Below are 24,373 nucleotides of genomic sequence, written 5' to 3' on the forward strand. Positions count from 1 at the left end.
CGGGGATAAGAATAACACGCACTGAGTTACAGGACCACCGCTCACCGCGCCCAGGGCCGCCCCCAGCAAGTGACTCAATCGGCCTCACGAGTTACGCGTCACGCCCTGAGACTCCGCCGCGAGAAGTAGTTCCCGGCCGCGCCGGCTCCGAAGGGATCCGAGGCTGGGAGTCACTAAGTCCTCGGCGTGTGTGGGTGTTTGCAGCGGCCGGCACGCAGCCAATCCCTGGAGAGGGGGGCGTGGCTATCCGGGTCCGTGGATCCCTCCGCCCGAGCTGGCTGTGCTGAGGCCGAGAGAGCGCCATTTTGGATGCTGAGCAACGTTGCCGTAGTCGGTCTCCGCTGTTTTCACGCCTGGATTTGGACAGGTGAGTGTAACATCCTCAGCCTTATGGGGTCTTTGTCTTCTAGCCTGTGCATCCTGAAGTTCGTAATCCCCAACCAGCTATAAGGCTCTCGGTTCAAACGATCCTCGGGATGGCAGAGGAGAAAGGGAAGGGTGTTGGAAGCGGGGGTCAGACCGGAGGTCGGGCGAGGGGCCGCGGCGCGGGAGGCGGGCCGGGGCGGGGGTGGGAGCGTGACCAGGCTGCCAGCTGATTGGAGACCGCCGGCCCTAGACACCGGAGCCGCCAGACGTTCCCGTCGTCTTCCCTGCCCCGAGGCGCCTGGTCTCGGGGGCGGCGGCGCCGCGGCCTGGGCTTCTTGGCGACCCTCGGTGACTCCGTCAGGGCGCCCCCGGTAGCCGGAGAGAATTGCCTTCCCCCTCGCTGCCCCGTCCCGTAGACCCCTTTGGTGAGAGCCCTGGTGAAGAGCCTGCGGCCCTGTGCTTGCCCTTCCGCTCTTTGTGCCTTCCCTCCTCTTCCGGGTGGCTGGGGGCGATTCCTTGAAACTCGCCAACAAAATCTTGAACGAGGGTCGCGATCATCGTGGGGTCTCTGACTTCTAAAAGATGGAGAATCCTCAACTCTAGACTACGTTTCCTTTTTTTTTTTTCCCCTTTCCCTAGTGCGGTGCTGGGGAGTAGAATCCAGGCCCTCTACCCTAAGCAGTTCCCCCTGTTATGGTTTGGATGTCAGGTGTCCCCCAAAAGCTCATGTGTGAGACAGTGCAGGGCTTAGAGGAGAAATGACTGGGTTATGAGAACCCTAACTCGATCAGTGAACTGATAGAGATTAACTGAGTGGTAACTGAAGGCAGGCGGGTGTGGCTGGAAGAGGTGGGTCATTGCGGGGCGTACCTTGAGGTATGTATGTTTGTCCCTGCTGAATGAGAGTCTCCCTGCTTCCTGGTTGTCATATTCTGAGCTGCTTTCCTCCTCCACACCCTTCCTGATCTTCTGCCTCACTTGCAGCCCAGAACAACCGAGACCTCTGAAATCGTGAACCCCTAAATAAACTTTTCCTCCTTAAAATTGTTCTTGTCAGAACTTTTAGTCACAGCAGCGAAAAGGCTGACTAAAACGTCCCCTCAGCCCCTCTAGTCTACTTAAGCTCTCATTCTTTTAAAATAGTTAAAATCAAGTTCCAATTTCATGTAGCCTATTCTGATTTAAAAATAAACTAGAAAGCAAAATGTAGTCTAATTCATTTCAAATAACAGGAAAAGTGAAATGCATATGAATGCTTATTTTAGCATGATTGCTTTGATATAAATGTCGAAAGGTTGGAGAATTTGTAAGAAAGCTGTCATGCAGTGGGGTGTTAAGCAACCGTTAAAATAGATTTTGTAATGATGTGATTATAAGTGATAAAATGATTTTTTTGGTGTTCATAGTTCATGAGTACGACTTTGTAAAAATATGCCTTAAGAAAATTTCTTGGTGGACTGGGATTGTGGCTCAGCGGTGGAGCCTTGCCCAGCACATGTGAGGCACTGGGTTTGATTCTCAGCACCACATAAAAATAAAATGAAGATAATGGCGTCCATCTACAACTAAAAAAAAAAATTTTTTCTTGGTAAAAGTATATCCAATGAATTTTCTCTTTTCTCTCTCTCTCTCTCTCTCTTTTTTTTTTTTTTTTTTTTTTGTGGAGGTGGGTACCGGGAATTGAGCTCAGGGGCACTTGATCACTGAGCCATATACCCAGTCCTATTTTGTATATTAATATTTAGAGACAAGGTCTCACTGAGTTGCTTAACACCTGTATTGCTGAGGCTGGCTTTAACTCAAGATCCTCCTGCCTTAGCCTCCCCAGCTGCTGAGATTACAGGTGGCCCAGTCCCAATGAATTTTCTTCAGTGTGTTTATATTTTATTACAAAGCAAGATTTTATAATGCATATGCATTCCAATATTAATGACTACTGCCAGGAAATTTTGATGGTATCTGAATTATGAAGTCTATACTTGTGAATTACATATGCTGCTGAAGGTGTTGTAGTTGCTTTATTTTATTGACATTTCAATCTTGATTAGTTTGGTCAGTAAAGATTCAATTACAGTTTGTAGTGTGGAAATACAGTAAAACTCCTGGCAAACTGAACATGAAATGCTTTTTAAGGCAATTGAACTATATTATCTTTAAAAAAAAATTTTTTTTTTAGTTGTAGACAGAATACCTTATTTATGTGTGGTGCTGAGGATCAAACCTCGTGCCTCACACTTGCTAGGCAAGTGCTCTACCACTGAGCTACAACTGCAGACCCAAACTTTATCTTGAAAATGCATTCTAGGGGCTGGAGACCCTCATGCTAAGTAAATGAACCAATCCCCCAAAACCAAAGAACCTAATGTTTTCTCTGGTATGTGGATGTGGACATACAGTAAGGAGGGGGAAGGGAATAATTTCATTGGATTGGATAACGGGGAAATGAAGGAAAGGAAAGGGGGATGGGAATAAGAAATACAGTGGAATGAATTGGACATAACTTTCTTATGTTCATTTATGATACATGACCAGTGAAACTCCACATCATGTACAACTGCAAGAATGGGAGCCTAATTAAAATAAGTTTTATTTCATATATGTATAATGTGTCAAAATGCATTTCACTATACATATTCTATGTATATCTAAAAAAAACAAATAAATTAAAAATATTAAAATATTTTTAAAATGAATGGGGAGGTGACTGGGGTTGTGGCTCAGTGGTAGAGTGCTTGCCTAGCATGTATGAGGCACTGGGTTCATTCTCAGCACCGCGTATAAATAAATAAATAAATAAATAAATAAATAAATAAATAAATAAATATAAAGGTCCTTTGACAACCAAAAAAAACATTTTAAAAAAAAATGAGCTGGGGATGTACCTCAATAGTAGAGTGCCACTGGATTCAAGCTCCAGCCCCCCCAAATATATGTATTTCAATATAGAAGTCAGATAGAATACTGAAAATTGGGATTGCAGTCAAGAGAGTATAATACTTTTTTAAGTTTATGTTAAAGTTGTTTACTTGTCTTATAGTTTTTTTGTGTGTTATTAGATTGTGAATTTCTTGAAGACTGGGATCAGCTCTCATTTAAATGTATCATTTTGAAGGGGTCTAGCAGTCAGTGCCTGTAGACCACCACTCAATAAATATTAAACCAGTAGCTGGGTGTGGTGGTGCACTCCTGTAATCCCAGCAGCTAAGGAAGCTGAAGAAAGTGTAGGCAGGAAGATGGAGAGTTTAAAGCCAGCTGCAGCAATTTAGCAAGGCCCTTAGCAATTTAGCAAGACCCTTTCTCAAAAAAAGGCTGGAGATGTGACTCAGTGGTTCAATCTTTGGAACCAAAAAAAAAAAAAGCCAGTGAATTAATAACGGCGAAGATATTGAGGCACAAAGTGATTTTAGAATAATTTTTGAATCACAAAAGAATTTTAAGTAAGGTGGACCTGGAATACCTATAATCCCAGCTACTATAGTGGCTGAGACAGGACAAAGAAAAAACTTTTTAATTGGGTATTTGTAACAGTGGTCCACTTTATGCTTTGACTATAGCCCTTGCTGCTTTGCCACTGTGACTTATTTTTAAAAGTGGACACTTCTTTCTCTTCCTCTCTCTCCGCTCCTTCCTAATCTGTCCCCTTTCCTAATCTCAGGGGAAACAGGAATACCTTCCCCATCCTAGGCAGAATTAGCTGTCCTTGAGCACACTCCCACCACAGGAGCAAATTCAGATTTTGGGAATGGTACCAGAATATCTCAGAATGACGGTCTCCTAAGCTAACAAGTGAATTAAAACTCCAACCAAGAACATGTAGAATGTAGCCTTTGAATCACCTCTTTAAAAGCCCCCTGCTTCTCTTGATGGGCATAATCAACAGCCTCTGGAACAGGAGTCCCCTGTTTTTCTCCTTTGCTAGCAAAGCAATAAAACTTCCTTTTTGTCACAACTGTTTCCTTGTTATTGGATTGACATCGAGGATGAGGACCAAGCTTTTGGTAACATTGGACAGTATTAGTGTATGGTATGTATATAATGTATTCACATGAACATATTTGCTTATGTATTTGTGTGTATGTATATACACATATATATAAATATAGTTGACCTGAATATTAGCCTTTAGATTATTATCCCTAAATTAGTATTCTAGTTCATACAAGATACAAAGTTTATGTTAGCTTTGGAAACATGAGTTCAAAATCTGGAATAGACATCAGTCTTTTTTTCTTAATATTTTGTTCAGTTGTCAATGGATTTTATTTTATTTATTTTTATGTGGTACTGAGGATCGAACCCAGGGCCTCACACATACTAGGCAAGTGCCCTACCACTGAGCCACAACTCCAGCCCTTGTCCCTCTTTTGTATTAATCTAGTTTTAAGGCTAATGATTTATTTCATATACTGGTAATAATTTAGAACATATCCTTAGTTATTTCTGTTGTGGTTTAGTGTCATTGTCTTTAGTGATTAGATTCTTTGTAGAATAGGGATCTATTAGATAGGAGTTTTAAAAATTCTCAATACTTAACAAAATAGTTTAGCAAATTCTTTTTCTTTGCTTAAAAAACAAAGATTATGTAAATTAGTAGAAAGAAAAGAGAATGTTATATTTAAAATTCCAAATAACATGCTAAATAAACATGGTAAATGAGTTACAGCTTTGTGCAAGAACACTATGCTAAGCAGTGTGGTAGTGACACTGGCAGTAAGAAGTAGTTGAAGTCTTCCAGTGAGATTAATACAGCTTAATCAAAAACATTAAAGACTGGCCATGCCTGTAATCCCAACCTTTTGAGAGGCCAGCCTGGACAATTTAGTGAGACCCTGTCTCAAAATAAAAATTAAGAAGGGCTAGGGTTGTATTGTAGCTCAGTGGTGGAGTACTTGCCTTGCATGCTGAAGGCCCTACTACTGCAAAACAAAGGGGGTGAGCAGTTAAAACAGGAGCTAAAGGATACAAAGCATGCTTTATTTTAACCTAAAACACAAAGTCACTTATCATTTAATCTTTAGATGAAGAGCTAATCTTTTAATTTTTCAAAAATATGGTTCTGTTGACTGGAATTTATTAAGTATTGATGTAGTGCTTATTGTGAATATGTGCTAAATTGTTATTTTATTTTTTGATTGAACCTAGGGGCACTTAACCACTGAGTCACATCCTTAGCCCTTTTTATTTTGAGAGGAGGTCTTCCTAAATTGCTTAGGGCACTGCTGAATTGCTGAGGCGGGCCTTGAATTTGGGATCCTATACCTTAATCTCCCAATTTGCTGGGATTATGGGCATGTGCCACCACACGTGGCATATGCTAAATTCTTTAAGAAATTTTCATTTAATTCTCATACTATTCCTGTGAGGTGGAAAGGTTCATGTAATATTGATGCTAATTTTTTTTAAAATATTTCATAGAATTTACCATGGAAACCGGGATTTTGTGAGCTTGAATTTTCTTTTGGAATGGTTTTTAATTGTAGATTCATTTTATCATAGTTATAGTAGTTATATTTTCTGTTTCTTGGTGTTGATTTCAGTAAGTAGAGTTTCTAAGGGATTTGTATTTTGTTTCCTTGTTAAATTCACAGCTATAAATTGGCAGTAATACTGCCATTTAATAACTGTAGGGTCTGTACTGATATCTCCCTTTCATTTCCAGTTGTTTTTCTTTTTCATATTATATAAAACCAGCATTTGATTTCTTTGATTTTCCCTTTTCAGTTTCATTGACTTTTTGCCTTTCCTTCTGCTTGATGTTGGTTAGTTTTAATCATTTCCTGGTTCCTTAAGGTAGATGCTTAGATTGTTAATTTGAGGTCTTTCTTTTCCAACCCAGTTATCAACCTTTAGTGTTGTAAATGTCCCTATAAGTACTGCTTTACCTACATCACACAAATTTTATGTTTCTTTTCATATTCTTTCAGTTCAGACTTTTTTTTTTTTTTTTAGTTTCACTTGAGACTCAGTGTTTGACCCTTGGATTATTTAGAAATATATGTAATTTTTCAAATGTTAAGAAATTTTCTATTATTCTTTCCTTGTTACAATAATTGTTATTGATAATTCCATTATGGCTAAAAAAAATTTTTTTTGGGGGGGGGGGGGTACCAGGGATTGAATTTAAGAGTACTGTACCACTGAACTACATCCCCAGCCCTTTTCTTGTTTATTTTGAGACAGGCCTTTCTAAGTTGCTGAGACTGTCCTGGAACTTGTGATCCTCCTGCCTCAGCTTTCTTGAGTCACTGGGATTACAGACATGTGTCGCCATACCTGGTTAAAACACATTCTTTTTTGTGGGAGTGGGGGTTACTGGGGATTGAACTCAGGGACACTTGACCACTGAACAGCATTCCCAGCCCTATTTTGTATTTTATTTAGGGACAGGGTCTCACTGAGTTGCTTAGTGCCTTGCTTTTGGTGAGGCTGGCTTTTAACTCTCTATACTCTTGCTTCAGCCTCCTGAACCACTGGGATTATAGGCGTGCACCACCCTGCCAGGCTTAAAACACGTTCTTGATGTGAATTCAGTTTTATTTAATTTGTTAAGGTTTATTTAACTTTGAATATGGTCTATATTCACAAATGTTTCTTTACATTTCTGTGTTGAATGGAATGTTTTATAAATGTCATTGAGTCTGGACATGGTCATGCACACCTGTAATCCCAGTGGCTCAGGAGGCTCAGTGGCTCAGTGGCTCAAGTTCAAAGCTAGCCTCAATAATTTAGTGAGGCCTTAAGAAACTTAACAAGACCCTGTCTCAAAATAAAACAGTTTTAAAAAGGGATGGGGATGTGGCTCAGTAGTTAAGCGCCCCTGGGTTCAGTCCCTGGTACCAAAAAATTAAAAATTAAAATATCACTGAGATGCAGTGGGTAGTGTTCAGTTCCGTATCCTTGCTGACATTTTGTCTGCTAGATTGATTACTGAGGAAGGTATGTTGAAAACTTCCTACTATAATTAGATGTACATATTTATTTTTTTGCTCTGTTTTTACCTCATGGTTTTTTTTCTTTTTTTGTATTGGAGATTGAACCCAGGGAACTTTATCTCTTTATCTGCATCCCCAGACCTGTTTACTTTTAATTTTGAGGCAGGGTTTTGCCATATTGCTTAGGACCTCACTAAATTGCTGAGGCTGGCTTTGAACTTGTGATCTTCCTGCCTTGGCCTCCCTAGTTACTGGGATATAGGCATGCACCACTGTATCATGTATTTTGATATTCTGTCATCAGGTACATTTACAATTAAGATTGTTACATTTTCTTGGTGAATTTACCCTTTTATCATTATGTAATGTACTTCTGTATCCCTGGGTTTCCTTGCTCTGAAGTCTATTTTATACTAATAAAGCCCCTCCAACTTTCTTTTGACTGGTATTTGCATTCTACATACCTTTTTTCATTATTTATTTAATGGTACCAGGAATGGAATCACTACTGTCACTGAGTTACATCACAGCTCTTTTTATTTTATTTTTTGAAATTTTAAGACAGGGTGTTGCTAAATTGTTGAGGCTGGCCTTGAATTTGTGATCCTCCTGCCTCAGCTTCCTGAATTGCTGGAATTACAGGCATATACCATATGCCTGCCTTACCCTTTATTTTAACATACCTATATCCTATTCAAAGTGAGTTTTTTTGTCAGCTGTATATAGTTGAATCTTTTGTGTGGTTTTTTTTTTTTTTTTTTTTTTTTTGGGTTGCTCTGGAGATACCAATAGACAATAGATGTTGCTAACTTTTCCTAGTCTACCTAGAGTCAATATTTTTCTGCTTATCGTGGAATATAGGAATCATACCATCTTATAGGTTTCTTTACATTCCTCCCCTGATGTAGTGGTTGTCTTAGTCTTGTATAGTACATTTACATATATTGAAAACCCCATCAGATGATGTTCTTAATTGTTAAAAATATTTTGAGAGTTGAGAAAAGTCATCTAAATTTACCTGGGTATTTATAATCTCAAGTATCTCTTTATTCCCAGGTTTCCTTCTGGTATCACTTCCTTTGTTTTAGAGCAGGTCTGTTGGTGACAAATTTCTCTTTTAGTTTTTCCTCACCTGAGAATGACTATCCCATTTTCTTTCTGAGGGATATTTTTCCTGGATATAGAATTCTAGGTTGAGGGGCTGGGGTTGTGGTTCAGTGGTAGGATGCTAGCATGTGTGGGGTACTGGGTAAGAATACAGAAGCTTTTTTAAAAAAAAAAGAATTCTAGGTTTTTTTTGGGTGTTTTTGTTTTGTTTTGTTTTTTCCTTTTAGCACTTCGAGAGTGTTTTCTTCTTTTTGGTCTCTTGTGATTTCTGCTGTGAAATCTATAGTCATTTGTTTGCTTATTTATTTGTTTAGTGACTGTGTCTCACTATGTTGCCCAGGCTGCCCTTGAACTCCTGGACTTAAGGAATCCTCTGGCCTCAGCTTTCTGAATAGGTGGAATTAACGGCATGCACCACTATGCCTGGCCATGTCTGGCAGGCCCTGTGCTTTTACTTAATTTGATAGTGTTATCCCTTTGTGTCCTTCAGTGTCTTCTAGTTCACTTTACATAACTATTTGAATAAGATACTCTTGATTGGTAATGCTTTTTGATGAATTCCTAATTTTTTTTTCCTGAAATAGCAAATGAATTTCATTTTTATTATTCTTTTTTTTTCATTTTTATTATTCTTTTGGTAGAAATTCCAAATTAAATGCTATTTGAAGTAGATGTGGGTTTAGCATTGTCTTTAATGTTAGCCCAGATTCTTGGGATTTAAAAAGGGTTGACCAATCGAGCCGCCCGCGCTCGACTGCTCCTGGCTGGCAGCTTCAGCATGGCGGCGCGGGGCGGCTGAGGCGGCTGAGGCGGCTGAGGCGGCTGAGGCGGCGGCGGCGGCGGCTGAGGCGGCGGCGGCGGCTGTGGTGGAGGTCGGCTCGGCCGGGCAGTTTGAGGAGCTGCTGCGCCTCAAAGCCAAGTGTTAGGTAATGCTTGTTTACAGATGTGAGAGTGCAGGGAAGTTAAATTACTCTTCAAAACCATATTAGTGATAATGGAGCTGAAACTTGAATTCAGGTCCCTCCTTGTGGTCCATTTCTGGGCGCCATGGGCTCCACAGTGTGCACAGATGAACGATGTAATGACAGAGTTGGTTAAAGAACATCGTGAGGTTTCATTCGTGAAGTTGGAAGCTGAAGCTGTTCCTGAAGTGTCTGAAAAATATGAAATTAGTTCTGTTCCCTTCTGTTTTTCAAGAATTCTCAGAAAATTGACTGATTAGATGGTGCACATGCTCCAGAGTTGACCAAAAAAGTGCAACGACACGCATCTAGTGGCTCCTTCCCACCCAGTGCTAATGAGCATCTTAAAGAAGATCTTAACCTTTGCCTGAAGAAATTAACTCATGCTGCCCCCTGCATGTTGTTCATGAAAGGAACCCCTCAAGAGCCACGCTGCGGTTTCAGCAAGCAGATGGTGGAAATTCTTCAGAAACATAATATTCAGTTTAGCAGTTTTGATATCTTCTCAGATGAAGTTCGGCAGGGGCTCAAAACTTATTCCAATTGGCCCACCTATCCTCAGCTCTATGTTTCTGGAGAGCTCATAGGAGGCCTTGATATAATTAAGGAGCTAGAAGCATCTGAAGAACTAGACACAATTTGCCCCAAAGCTCCCAAATTAGAGGAAAGGCTTAAAGTGCTGACAAATAAAGCTTCTGTGATGCTCTTTATGAAAGGAAACAGTGTTGATTATGAAACTTTTGATATATTGGAAGATGAAGAAGTCCGGCAAGGATTACTCCAATTGCCCAACATACCCGCAGCTGTATGTGAAAGGGGAACTTGTTGGAGGATTGGATATTGTTAAGGAACTGAAAGAAAATGGTGAATTGCTGCCTATACTGAGAGGAGAAAATTAATAAACGTGGTGCCCAACTATAGTAAGAAATATTTAATTACAGTGAAGCAGTTCATGATTTAGTCCTCAGAAATGGTCTAGGAATAAAAAATGCTTCTTACTCAGTTATGCTTTGTGCATTTCACAAGGTTGTGCTGAATAAATGTTACATTTTTTCCACCAAAAATAGAATGCAATAAACATCTTCAATTAAATAAATAAATAAATAAATAAATAAATAAATAAAAAGGGTTTACATAAGCTTGGTGCACTCCTGTAATCACAGCAGCTTAGGAGGCTGAAGCAGGAGGATCACAAGTTCAGATAGCCTCAGCAACTTAGTGAGACCCTAAGCAGCTTGGTGAAAACCTGTCTCTAAATAAAACACAAAAAGGGCTGGGAATGTGGCTCAGTGGTTAAGTACCCCTGGGTTCAATCCCTGGTACAAAAAAAAAAGGGTTTACATATAGGAATGACTTCACGTGTGTGTGTGCGTGTGCATGTGGTGGGTGATTGACCTGGGTCCTGCTAGGCAAGCACTCTACCACTGAGGTACATCCTCAGCCCATTCCTTTTTTAAGAAAGTCTAATCTTTTTTGATGGATATTTACTTTTCTTAAATTTGAAATCATATTTACAACTTTTTTTTCAAATTATCATTGATATATTCCCAGATCAGTAAATGTTTTTTAAAAGTATTTTAATAGTCATGTAAAATTCCATCATACGTATGCTGTAATTTGTTCAACTGATCATATTAGTTCATTCATATATTTCATAATTGTCATTCTTAAAATGTAGTAATTATTTTCATATAAAAATCTGCTTATGAAACTGACATTCCCTTAAGGTTAGGTTCCTAGGAGTAGAATTACTAGGTCAAAGTGTATGTATTGGTTTTTTTAAAGTATTTTTTTGTTGTTGTTGATGAACCTTTATTTATTTGTATGCGGTGTTGAGAATTGAACCCAGTGCCTCATGCTTTACTACTGATCTACAACCACACCAAAATGTATGTTTTTAAGCCCCTGGATAATATTTAAAATTCAGATAAGACTAAAGTTTTGTCTTCCAAGTACTAATACATCATAAAATTGATACTTCTGGATTCCACATAGACTACTTCACCACACAGAAATTTCCACATTTTTCTATCATAACTTGTAACTCTGTTAGACCCCAAATTTTTTTTATCTTTTATCTTTGAAACAGTTTCCAAGCAGGTAACTGTAGAAGTCAAATGGATAAGAGAACAGGTATACTTTTTTTTTTCTTTACTTAAAACATTAAAGAGCAAATAAAAACACTATGAGAAATCAATTTTAAAAAATCACAGGCAGAATTAATATTGTCAAAATGGCCATACTACCAAAAGTGCTATACAGATTCAGTGCAATTCCAATTAAAATCCCAATGATGTACCTTACAGAAATAGAGCAAGCAATCATGAAATTCATCTGGAAGAATAAGAAACCCAGAATAGCTAAAGCAATCCTTAGCAGGAAGAGTGAAGCAGGGAGTATTGCAATACCAGAACTTCAACTATACTACAAAGCGATAGTAACAAAAACGGCATGGTATTGGCACCAAAATAGACGGGTAGATCAGCAGTACAGAATAGAGGACATGGACACAAACCCAAATAAATACAATTTTCTCATACTAGACAAACATGCCAAAAATATGCAATGGAGAAAAGATAGCCTCTTCAACAAATGGTGCTGGGAAAACTGGAAATCCATATGCAGCAGAATGAAACTAAACCCCTATCTCACCCTGCACAAAACTCAAAATGGATCAAGGACCTCGGAATCAGACCAGAGACCCTTCATCTTATAGAAGAAAAAGTAGGTCCAAATCTTCAACATGTCGGCTTAGGATCAGACTTCCTTAACAGGACTCCCATAGCACAAGAAATGAAAGCAAGAATCAATAACTGGGATAGATTCAAACTAAAAAACTTTCTCTTAGCAAAGGAAACTATCAGCAATGTGAAGAGAGAACCTACAGAGTGGGAGAAAATCTTTGCCACTCATACTTCAGATAAAGCACTAATTTCCAGAATATATAAAGAACTCAAAAAACTCTACAGGAAGAATACAAATAATCCAATCAAAATATGGCCTAAGGAAATGAACAGACACTTCACAGAAGATGATCTACAAACAATCAACAAACATATGAAAAAATGTTCAACATCTCTAGTAATAAGAGAAATGCAAATCAAAACTACCCTAAGATTCCATCTCACCCCAATTAGAATGGCGATTATCAAGAAAACAAGCAACAATAGATGTTGGCGAGGATGTGGGGAAAAAGTTACATTCATACATTGCTGGTGTGGTTGCAAATTAGTGCAGCCACTCTGGAAAGCAGTGCAGAGATTCCTCAGAAAGCTTGGAATGGAACCACCATTTGACTTAGCTATACCCAAAGGACTTAAAATAAGCATACTACAGAGATACAGCCACATCAATGTTCATAGCTGCTCAATTCACAATAGCCAGATTGTGGAACCAACCTAGATGTCCTTCAATTGATGAATGGATAAAGAAACTGTTTTTTATATATATATATATATATATATATATATATATATATATAATGGAATATTACTCAGCCATAAAGAATAATAAAATTATGGCATTTGCAGGCAAATGGATGAAATTGGAGAATATCATGCTAAGTGAGATAAGCCAATCTCAAAAAAACCAAAGGATGAATGATCACGCTGATAAGCGGATGATGATGCATAATGGGGGGTGGGAGGGGGGCAAGAATGGAGGAAGGAGGGACTGTATAGAAGGAAAAGAGGGTTGGGGGGGGAGGAAAAAATAACAGAATGAATCAAACACCATTACCCTCTGTAAATGTATGATTACACAAATGACATGCCTTCATGTACAAACAGAAACAACATGTATCCCATTTGTTTATAATAAAAATAAATTAAAAAAAAATGAAAGAGCCATTTGGTTTAGTAGTTTTAGTGGCATTTCTTTCCTTTATTTTTTTATTAAAAATTTTTTTACAGACACATTTTGGCTCATTGTACACAAATGGGGTACAACTTTTCATTTCTATGGTTGTACACATTGTAGATTCACACCATGCATGTAATCATACATATATATAGGGTAATACTATCTTTTTCATTCTATTGTTTTTCCATTTCCACCCCCTCCCACCCCTTTTTCCTCTACACCATCCAAAGTTCTTTCATTCTAGAGAACAGGTATACTGAGTGGTGGGAACATGGAAAATGAGAGGTTAATTGTACAGACTGAACCAGATATGGTGGCACATATTTGTAATCCCAGTGACTGAAGGCTGAGGCGTTAGGACGGCAAGTTCGAGGCCAGCTGGGCAATTAAGCAAAATCACTGTTTGAATAAAGGGGGAGGCGAGCATGTAGCTTAATGGTAAAGTAACCCTAGGTTCAATGCTTGGTACCAAAAAACAGTTCTACAGAGTGAGCTTGTGTGCTAACTCAGCATGGTTTTTTGTTTTTGTTTTTTGTTGTTGGTACTGGGGATTGACCAGGGGTGCTTAACCAGTGAGCCACATCCCCAGCCCTTTTTTATATTTTATTAGAGACAGGGTCTCGCTGAGTTGCTTACAGTCTCGCTAAGTTGCTGGGACTGGCTTTGGACTAGTCATCCTCAGCCTCTTGAGCCGCTGGGATTACAGGTGAGCTCCTGGCCAACATATTTTTAAAGAAACAACTTACACAAAGGAAGTTCTGCTCTGACTTAAGATAATAGCTAGGGATGTAGCTCACTGGTTGTTTTAGTCAGCTCTTTTGCTGCCGTGACTAAATTATCTGATCAGCTCAATTATAGAGGAGGAAAGGTTTATTGTAGGGCTCAGTTTCAGAGGTCTTAGTCCATAGAAGACTGGCTCCATTCCTCAGGGCTTAAGGTGAAGCTGAACATTATGGCAAGGGAGGGTGGTAGAGGGAAGCAGAGGGAGACTCCACTGGCTAGATACAAATATATATATATATATATATTCCAAAGCTATGCCCCAATTTCCACTTCCTCTAGCCACACCCTATCTGCTTCCAGCTGCCACTCAGTTAATCCCATCAGGGATTAATTCACTGGTTAGGTTAAGACTCAAAACCCAATCATTTTTTCTCTCAACCTTTTATCTCACACATGAGCTTTTGGGGGGTACCTCACATCCAAACCATAAAACTAAGGAAATTAATAAATGTCGCTAGCAATTTGGACATGGTTAAGGTTTTGCCTGTCTCAGGAAGTGGCTCACATCCAAGCCATAACAGTGGTAAAGCACCCCTGGGTTCTATCCCCAGTCCAAAAAAAAAAAAAAAAAAGGATTATTGGCCCATAACCCATAACAGTGTACTGTTCACAGGGCTGAGGAGTGTTTGCCCAAGACTCCTCCTTTGGTAAGAGAGATAGATTTCCCTGATCAGAGGCTGGAGAGCTCAGTGGCCTCAAGGTCTGTGAAATCAGGTTCCAGATAAAATTGACTGCAGTGGGCCAGGATGATCAAATTTGCTTTTAGGGTCTTTGGCATATTGTTTAATTTTATTGTCATTATAAATCTTCACCCCTCTGGGTTTCACTTAGACATGGGAATTTAGAAATCCATTAAAATTTGACCATCATTCAGGAGTTAGGAAGTGGTGCTTGGGTCAAACCCTCTGAAAACTTCCCTTAACCCCAGTAAAAACTGGGATGCAAGGGAGTTAGTTGTCAATGGTCTTTTCTAGACAATCCAGTCTCTCCCTCGGGGGAGTGTCTTTTCCTCCTGTCTTCTAATAAACTTACTGTACTTTAACTACACCACATATCTTGCTTCTCTTGTAAAACACAGTAGCCAAGAACACACCACAATCTCTGCTAAAAAATTGCCTTATAGAGCCATGTGTGGTGGTGAGTGCCTGCAACCCCAGTGAGTCCCAGCAACTCAGGAGGCTGATGCAGGAGATTGAGAGTTCAAAGCCAGCATTTGAGGCCCTAAGCTCCAGAGGTGTTTGAGTTTGCAGGAAGAGCCAAGAAGCAAGAAGGAAGAGACTTGAAGATAAGGAATCCCTTTCCATTTGCCCGCTCTCATGGAAGCTGTGTGCCATTACACAAATGAATTTTGATGGCTTTAAGCCGGGGGTGGCCAGGGTGTACACGGCCATTTTGGATTGATTATCTAAAGGGTACTGTGGCCAAATATAAACCGGGAGTCAGGCGAGGGGTTCCCAGGGTTGAATCTGCCAGATTGGCGGACCCAGATTCTATGATGGGGACTGATACAGCCGAGTCTGTGCCCCAGCGTCCCGAGGCCACAGAGTAGTCGACTGGAGAGAGAAGGCAGCACATAGATGGTGTTGTCACACAAACATCAATGTGGGGCCAGGCAAAAGCCGAGAATTGAGGACCTGATATCAGGGTTTTTGAGTGCGAGTGCACGAGTGCGAGATGAGCCTCAACCTTGAGAGAGAATCTCCACCATAAAATCAGGAATCCACCTGGCAGATAAGACCGACTATAGGGGGCAGCCATAACTATAAAAGTTGTGACTGGGGGTACCCCTACCCCTCAGCCACCTTGAGAGCCCCGGACACTTGACGGTCGCTTCTCAGGTCAGCAGAGGTGTGTTTGGTCTAGAGTGGGGACCCGTCTAAGGGAACTCACCAATCTGAAGTCCGGTGCTGCATGCAAAAAGCTGAGCGTCCAGGTGAATGGAAGGTGGGGCTGTGTCCGGGGGTCACTGGGGCTCAGATGGGGTTCCACTCGCTTAAGAGCAGTGGAAGATCCCATCCGAGTAATGGCACCAATGTAAGGGATCCCACAGAAACCATGCCGGACACAGGAAGTCACATAAGGGAATTTATTAAGCAAACAAAGTGTCTCCCTGCAGGGTAAGAGAGAAAAGGAGAGGAAAAGAGAAAGGGTGCGCGCTAGAGAGAGTGGAAAGTGAGGAGGAGAAAGAAAGCAAGTCAGGGAGAGAAAAGCAAGAGAGAAAAGATAGCAGGGTAGCTACCGTGAAGCAGTTGAATTCTGCCGGGCTAACGGGACCAATAACGGAGAAGGATACTTGCAAGTCGACTGATGAACCAATAGCTAGCTAGGATGTTCTCAGACTGACAGTAGTTGGGAGGCGGGGAAAATGCCTGCAACGGAAAGGGCGGGGGAGCAACTTTGTACATTACATCTGGTACCTAGGATTTTACATGCATTGTTCCCTCTGCTTGGAATATTCACACTGTCCTTACAGATATCTTGTTTGTCTTTCAGGACTTTGTTTTGGCTTTGCCTTCTCCTGGAAAGCTTTTCATAACTTAAGCATGTTAGATCATTTCTCTAGAATAGGTACTATTGACATTTTGGCAGATAACTTTTTTGTTGTAGAGACACAGTCCTTTTCATTGTAATTTGTTTAATAGTATCCCAGGCCTCTACCTGCTAGTTGCCAGTAGCAAGAAACAATTCAGTTGCGATGAACCAAAATGTCTCCAGTCATTGCTGGATGTCCTTTAGGGTACAAAATTGCTCCCAATTGAGAAATTTTAGAATTTTAGTCCTTATGAAACAGCATTGTAATTGCTGGATTTTCTTAGCTTCTCCCTCCTTTCCCCCAGTAGAATACCAGTTATGCTTGAAGATGGGAACTAAACCTTATTTTTACTTTTTATGTTTAGCACCTAGCCAGAATCAGTAAACATTTACTGAAGAGACTGAACATAATTCATCATAATGAATTAGAGATACTTTGTAACATACAAACCCTCCTTTACACTGGGACTTGAGTTAATTATTAAATGTAGTGTAAAGGCTTCTGGAGACAGTTTCACAATGAGAAATACATCTGTTTTCTCTTAGTGGTTTTTGTACAAATAGATAAGTACTATTCCTAGCATTCTTATATTTGATCTCTCAACTTATCTGTTCTTCAGTTACTTTGTTAGACCCAACTTTTGTTTGGAGATTACATGTTTTGAAGTTTGAGTCTAGAATTAAAAGTGAGAAAAATAGCAATTGTGTTGTCTTGAAATGGCATGCCCAGTAGTCAGTGTACAGTGGTCCACCTGACATCTTACGAGTGTGTGGCAGGGATGGTTTTATTGACTGTAACTCTGCTGTTTAATTAAATTCTTGGTAAATATGCTTTTGTTGTGGAATTTCAAAGTGCACATTTTTTTGTCTTGAATTTTGTTTGTTGTTGTTTGTTGTTGATAGACCTTTATTTTATTTACTTATTTATATGTGGTGGTGAGAATTGAACCCAGTGCCTCACAGATGCTAGGCAAGTGCTCTACCACTGAGCCACAACCCCAGCCCTATCTTGGACTTTTGACCCTTTGTATAACTATACATTAGTGGATATTAAGGACATTTCATTGTTATTTTGGGCACAGCTTTTTCCCAAAGACTGAGATTTAGTAGCAGGCTTTGAGGATTTAGGAAGAGATTCTCTTTGAATTTGGGGCCTAAGTTTGATAATCTTTGCTGATCACCACCCGTGGGTGCTGGTATTTAGGGGAGAAGCAGGTGGCCTTCCTGCTTCCTTATCTTTTATGACCCCATTCCCATGCACTACCTACATACTCATTTTATGTGTCACTGGTTCTTTCAGCTCTGCCCTTAAAATAGATTTCAAATCCAATTGCTTCTGTTACTGCCACTGCTAACTGCTTGGTTTCAAGTTATTAATATCTCTTCCTGGACTATAGTATATTCATTGATCCCCCTGCTCTCAATATTATCCTCTTTTAATCAGTTTTCTCCATAACAATCAAAGTGATGTGTAAAAATGTCATTTAGATCATGTCATTTCCTGTATTAGAAAAACACTCTGGGAGTTCAAGATGTAACTCAATGATAGAGCATATGCTTAGCACTTGAGAAGCCCTGGGTTTAGTCCATAAAACCAAAAGAAAAAAGAAACTCTCTGGTTTAGTGTGTCAAATATTCTATCTCTAAGTGGTGTTAGTTCCGGAACTAATTTTGATTCAAAATAGTTACTGTGATACTTCTTTTTCCAGGAGGAACAGTACAGCATGCTGGGCTCTGGATTTAAAGCTGAGCGTTTACGAGTCAATTTGAGATTAGTCATAAATCGTCTTAAACTACTGGAGAAAAAAAAAAGTGAGTAGTGCATGCTTGCTTTACCTTTACTTTCCCAGAATACAACCCCAGGTGTCAGTACCCTGGTACTGAGTCTTTCTGGCCAGTATTATGAAATCTCAGGTGTCTCATCTTTCAAGCTTTAGCCATATCTATGCCTTTTGTGACTAGTTAGACTGAATCACTTGGTTGCAGGGAAGGGATGTACAGTTGACTCTTCATGTTCATGGTTTCAGAGCCTTGGATTCCACATTTGTGGATTCAGCCAACAGCAGATCAGAATTTTTCAAAGGAAAAAATTACATCTATAACTAACATGTATAGACCTTCTTTCCTGTCATTTCTCCATAAACAATACATTATAGCAACTATTAACAGCATTTACATTGCATTAGGGATAATAATAATCTAGAGAAAACTTAAAGCATGTAGGAGGACGTGCATAGGTTATATGCAGATATACCATTTTATATAATGAACCTGAGCATCCTTGGATTTTGGTATCCATGGGGTGTTCTGAAACCAGTTCCCTTTGGATACTGAGGGACAACTGTACTCTATTGGAATGGAATAGGTAATGTGACTCCTGAGTTGGAAATGTCAGGTTATGCTGTATTCTTACCTACAAAGTAGCAAATTCTAGAGGAGTTAAGGTAGAAGTAGATCAGGTGGGATTAGATTTGCTAAGGGAGTATGAACTAGGATATAGTGGAAATACCCAGTTCTCTGTTGGGGAAAAAGTCTGCTTATAGTCCAGTTGCCAGTGCACTACTATTGTGTGACTGCAGTGGGATTTGTGCCTTAGCGGAACTGGCCCAGAAAGCAAGGAAGGAGATTGCTGACTATCTGGCTGCTGGGAAAGATGAGAGAGCTCGGATCCGTGTGGAGCACATTATCCGGGAAGACTACCTCGTGGAGGCCATGGAGATCCTGGAGCTGTACTGTGACCTGCTGCTGGCTCGGTTTGGCCTCATCCAGTCTATGAAGTAAGATTCTTCCATTCATAGACTAAATCACCTCTGGAATTTGAGATTGAAGTAATATTGGTCTCTTTCTTCATGTACATGAATAGGCTGGCACTAGTCAGCTATTTCATATATCCAAAGATCTTTTCTTATTATTCACTTGAAGGTATGATTTAAATGTAGGTAACTTATAAAATAAAGATACTGAAATTGAGAGGTTTAAGTTTTGGCCCATTCATTTCCTGACATTGTGACATTAGTGTTTCCCCAAAAGTAAAATTAGGTAATGAAATGGCCAGAAGTCTAGTTATTAGGAGAATTCAGTGAGATTGATTCATAAAGTAACCTTGAAGGCTAACAAGTTTATCATATAAAGGCTAAGGGTTTTTTTGCTCTTAAAAAATACTGAATTATATTAACTTTTTCCTCGATTAGGGAGCTAGATTCTGGTTTGGCTGAATCTGTGTCTACACTGATCTGGGCTGCTCCTCGACTCCAGTCAGAAGTGGCTGAGTTGAAAATAGTGAGTACAACCAGTTTGTGTTTTCTGTAGTTTTTCATAGTGTGAAAAACGTTGGTTAGCATGCCAGTAATCCCAGCTACTTGGGAGGCTGAGGCAGGAGAATTGCAAGTTTGAGGCCAGCCTGGGAACTTAGCAAGACCCTGTCTTAAATTTTTAAAAAAGAAAAAGAAAGAGGGTCTGGGAGTGTAGATTAATGGTAGAGTACACACCTAGTATGTGCAAGGTCCTGGGTTCAGTTTCCAATACTACAAAAAAAAAAGAGAGAGACTGGTTAACAGAAGTCACTTAAGTCACTTCTGCTTATTTGACCAGGCATTTTTTTACCCTTCTTTTGAAACAGGCTTTGTAAAATTGTTTCTCTTTTTCAGGCCTATGTCATAGGGTAGAACATTGTCTTGCAAGTTTGAGTAAGTTTTTTAAGGAACAAAGTTCTGTGTACCTTCAGTTTTGTCTTATTTTTGTTATAATGTTTTTTAATCTTATACAAATAGAAAAAAGGTTTGTGTGTGTTTTCTTTTTATGTGCTGGAGATTGAACCCAGGGCATGAGGCATGCCAGGCAAATGGTCTATCACTGAACTACACCCCCAGCCCCTAGAAAAGTTCTTATATGCCTGTAAACCAGTAAAGTTAAAATAAAATGGACATAAGAAAACAGACCTTTTGGTTCACTCATTAATCCATAGTCTTTGAACATATATTATGAGCTAAGCGAGCATTGGGGATAACTATAATGAGCCGTGTGTGTGTGTGTGTGTGTGTGTGTGTGTGTGTGTGTGTGTTGGGGATCAACTCAGGGCCTCTGTGTTACCCTGAGCAAGCACTCTACCACTGAGCTACATTTCCAGCCCAACAGCCATACTTTTTTTTTTTTTTGAGGTGCTGGGGATTGAACCCAGGGCCTTGTGCTTGCGAGGCAAGCACTCTACCAACTGAGTTATCTCCCTAGCCCACAGCCATACTCTTGTAGCATAGAATCTAGTGAATGAGACAGATTAACCAAAAAATTGTTTATCAAAACATGGAAAAAGTTTTAACTGTTAGGATATAAATTCAGTTGAGTTATTTTCTGTTCTCTGCACTTTGGCCTTTTTATTTATTTCCTAGGATATTATCTGAATCTTATCACCCAACCAATCTGTTGAGATTTCTGTATCTTCTGTTTTTTTCACTTCTATATTTTTTTTAGGAGTTCTTTTTAATACTCTGAATATTTTTGTAGTTTTTGTTTTGTTTCATGGTTACAATGTCTTCTAACTCTTTAAAGATAGCTAAATATACATATAGCCCCACCCCCATTGGTACTGGGGATGAAACCCAGGGACACTCTACTACCAAGCTACACCCCCATCCCTTTTTTATTTTTTGAGAGAGGGTCTGAATTGTAGAAACTGACCTCATATTGTGATCCTCCTGCTTCAGATTCTTGAGTTGCTGGATTACAGGTGTGTGCCACCATGCCTAGCCTAAGGATATCGATTATACTTTCTTTAACTTCTTTTTATCATGTTTGTTTCCTTCAAGTTTAAGTTTCTTGATTTACTGTATTTTGCAGTTGAGGCTTTTTTTGAAAGGGAATGGGTCGTAGTGAGGATTGAACCTGGGAGCATTCTACCTCTGACCTACATCCCCAGCCCTTTTTTTTTTGTTTCCTTTAATTTTATTTTGGGACAGATTCTTGCTAAATTGCTGAGGCTGGCCTCAGACTTGTGATCTCCCTACCTCAGCCTCTCAAATTCCTTGGATTACAGATGTACCCACTGTGCTTGACTGGAGGCTATGTGTTTTTTCTATCCTGGGAATTGAACCCCTTGCTTCGTGCATACAGAAAAATTCATCCCCAGGCTTTCCCCACCTTCTGCCACCCCACTTTTTAAAAATATTTTTCATTTTGAGATAGGGTCTCATAAGTTGCCCACACTGGCCTTGAACTTGGGATCTTCATGCTTCTGCCTCCAGAGTAACTGGTGTTACAGGATGCACCCCATGCCTGGCATGATTTTTACGTATTTTTCACACACCTACTTTGACTTTCTTTACTCAATGCACCATTCCATCTGAGCAACCAATATGTTTTGTTCAAAAGCTACATGAGAGCTTTCTGTTATGTCTTTGATAGAAACAAAATGGCATTTTTAAAAAATAACTTCATTTTATTTATTTTTTATGTGGTGTTGACAATTAAACCCAGTTTCTCACACATGCTAGGCAAGCGCTCTACCACTGAGCCAGAACCCCAGCCTTAAACTGCATGATTGTGACCTATGTGACCCTACGTTGTCTTGCTCCCAGCTGACTTCCTTACTTCATTTCTTAACTTACTCATTTTGGACTCAGCAGGAGAAGCTCACTGGCTTTATTTCAGTCTTGAGTATTAGCCATGTTTTATCAATAGGAGGACTCTGCACATGCTTTTTTCATTTCCTAGAATACTCTTTCTTCCTTTCTTAACTTTTGATTTTAACCAAAAAATACATAGCCTCCAGCCAACTTTTGGTTTTCCCTCCTTAACCCATGTTTGGTTGGTAAAACATCACATCTTTGTCCAGCCTCACCTGACTTTTCTGATTGGATCTGAATCTCCTGTTAGAAGGTGGTGATAGATTGTGTACTTTCCCTCAGTAGCACTTCCACAGCTACAGTTGTACCTTTGTGTGATTATTTGATTGACTGTAAGACTATAAAAAATATGAACAGTGTCTGTTTTTTGTTCACCACTGTATTTATAGTGCATATCATAATACTTAGTGTTTGGCACTTGGTTACTGCTCACTGGATGGATAGATAAACTAATTCATGTGTACTTAAGCCATTGCAGACCTCGGTTTTTTGGAAATCTTGTTTGGAAGCATGTTTACTGTTGATAGAGGGAAACTTGAAGCAGTTTATAGGAGTGGATTGGTTTTTATTTCGTCATATTTTTTCTCTATAGGTTGCTGATCAGCTCTGTGCCAAGTATAGCAAGGAATATGGCAAGTTATGTAGGACCAACCAGATTGGAACCGTGAATGACAGGGTAATGAACATACTTGGTAAATGTGAAGCAATGTGTGTGTGATGGGATCAAGTTATTTTATTCCTGTAGTTACTCTGGTGGTACCACTGCGTGGCTGAGTTAGTAGAGGTTGCACATTTCATAGTGAGGATATGAAGGAAGCCTGTGTGGCTGGCAGTGTAGTCTGCTCCTTCCTCCTGTCCAGCAACTGATTATGATGCTCTCTGTCATTCTTGATCTACCCCCCTCTTCCCCACCTTTTGTGCCCCTTGTAAGTTGTGAAGGTAGGGTGTGAGGTCGAAAGAAGGGTTGGATGAATTGAAATGTGGAAGGTGAGTAGTGTTAAGATTTTTTGGTGTTTGGGTAATGTATAAACAGATAATTGAAACACGTGTCCTGTAGTGTGCCTTGTGATTCTGAACATAATCATTTATTGATTCTTTTTTAATTTTACCCATAAAATGAGAGAAATTAAGTGTGACAGGTTAGGATTAGGCTGATTTGTTATAGACGCTCCTTAACCCTGGGTCTTCTGCTTACAGCTAATGCACAAACTGAGTGTGGAAGCCCCACCCAAAATCCTGGTGGAGAGATACCTTATTGAAATAGCCAAGAATTACAATGTACCCTATGAACCTGACTCTGTGGTCATGGTAAGTTTATCCCAGAGTGCAGTGAAAATGAGTCTCTAGATAGACTTTCTTTGGGGAAAAACAGAAAAAAAAAAAAAAAAAAAAATGTTCTTTGTACTAACTAAAGTTGGTGTGAGTTTAAACCTTTGTTTTGTTAGTTGCGTTTTGCATAACAGCCTGCCCGCATAACTCCCAAGGTACTTAAGGATCAGATTAGATAAATGACTTTGATAGCACTTTGAAAAAGGCACAAACAAATGTAAAAAGGCTTTTTAGTGAACTTGAAGGAATTGAGAACCCCCCTGTAGATAACAAGAAAATACCTAAGACCTAAACAGTTCATTTATTGTGCCCATCATGTGCCAGATAGTACACAGAAAGCTGAGAATACAAAGATGTATAAAAACAAGTTCTTTGTCCTGAAAGGCTTACAGTAGAGGAAGGTGAACATGCAAATAATCATTCAGCTATGCCACTGGCTGGAGAAACCTCAGTGGTGGGATCAGGTCACTGGAGTAGATAATGTGACCCAGTTCCACACATCAGTCTGTTGGCAAAATGTCTCCTTTTGGGTTATTTGAAATACATAATTTTTTATTGAAAAAAATCATTCAGCAGTGAAGGTCAGAGGGATGAGGTAGAACCTCTCATGTGCTGCTTTGACATCTCCATCTTCCCACACATAATTGAAGCATTTATTCCCCTAACTTTCAAGATTATTGATGAGTGGTAGCTCTCACAGCCAGGTGTTCCTTCAGAGATGACCCTCCACTGGAAAGAGCAGTCTTACCTAAAGTCTTTCCTGAGGGTAGCCTATACCCAATAACTGATCAGTAAAGGGGCTTATTCTTCCATTCAGGGACACACCTTTGCAGGTTCCTCTCAGCTTCAGAGCTCCCTTGGGAATTGACTGAGGCCTTTGTTG

General features: G+C 39.7%; 1 protein-coding gene and 1 pseudogene across 4 annotated transcripts in view; both read left to right on the top strand.

The window, feature by feature from the left end:
• Window positions 1-241: 241 nt before the first annotated feature.
• Ist1 (IST1 factor associated with ESCRT-III) overlaps window positions 242-24,373 on the top strand; it is a 29,594-nt gene continuing 5,462 nt past the window's right edge. For 2 of the 4 annotated variants that reach the window (XM_047528426.1, XM_047528428.1), the window contains exons 1-6: window positions 242-367; window positions 18,253-18,355; window positions 19,140-19,320; window positions 19,735-19,822; window positions 22,754-22,837; window positions 23,359-23,469. In XM_047528426.1, the coding sequence (XP_047384382.1) occupies window positions 18,268-18,355; window positions 19,140-19,320; window positions 19,735-19,822; window positions 22,754-22,837; window positions 23,359-23,469 (552 nt within the window). In that variant the 5' untranslated portion in view covers window positions 242-367; window positions 18,253-18,267. Of the gene's footprint in view, window positions 368-18,252; window positions 18,356-18,991; window positions 18,994-19,122; window positions 19,321-19,734; window positions 19,823-22,753; window positions 22,838-23,358; window positions 23,470-24,373 lie in introns of those variants that run through there. The other 2 variants (XM_047528429.1, XM_047528430.1) reach the window with 2 other exon arrangements.
• Window positions 9,475-10,361, top strand: LOC124966769 (glutaredoxin-3-like; annotated as a pseudogene).

This window comes from Sciurus carolinensis, chromosome 16 (assembly GCF_902686445.1).
Source record: "Sciurus carolinensis chromosome 16, mSciCar1.2, whole genome shotgun sequence".
Classification (NCBI taxonomy): Eukaryota; Metazoa; Chordata; class Mammalia; order Rodentia; family Sciuridae; genus Sciurus; species Sciurus carolinensis.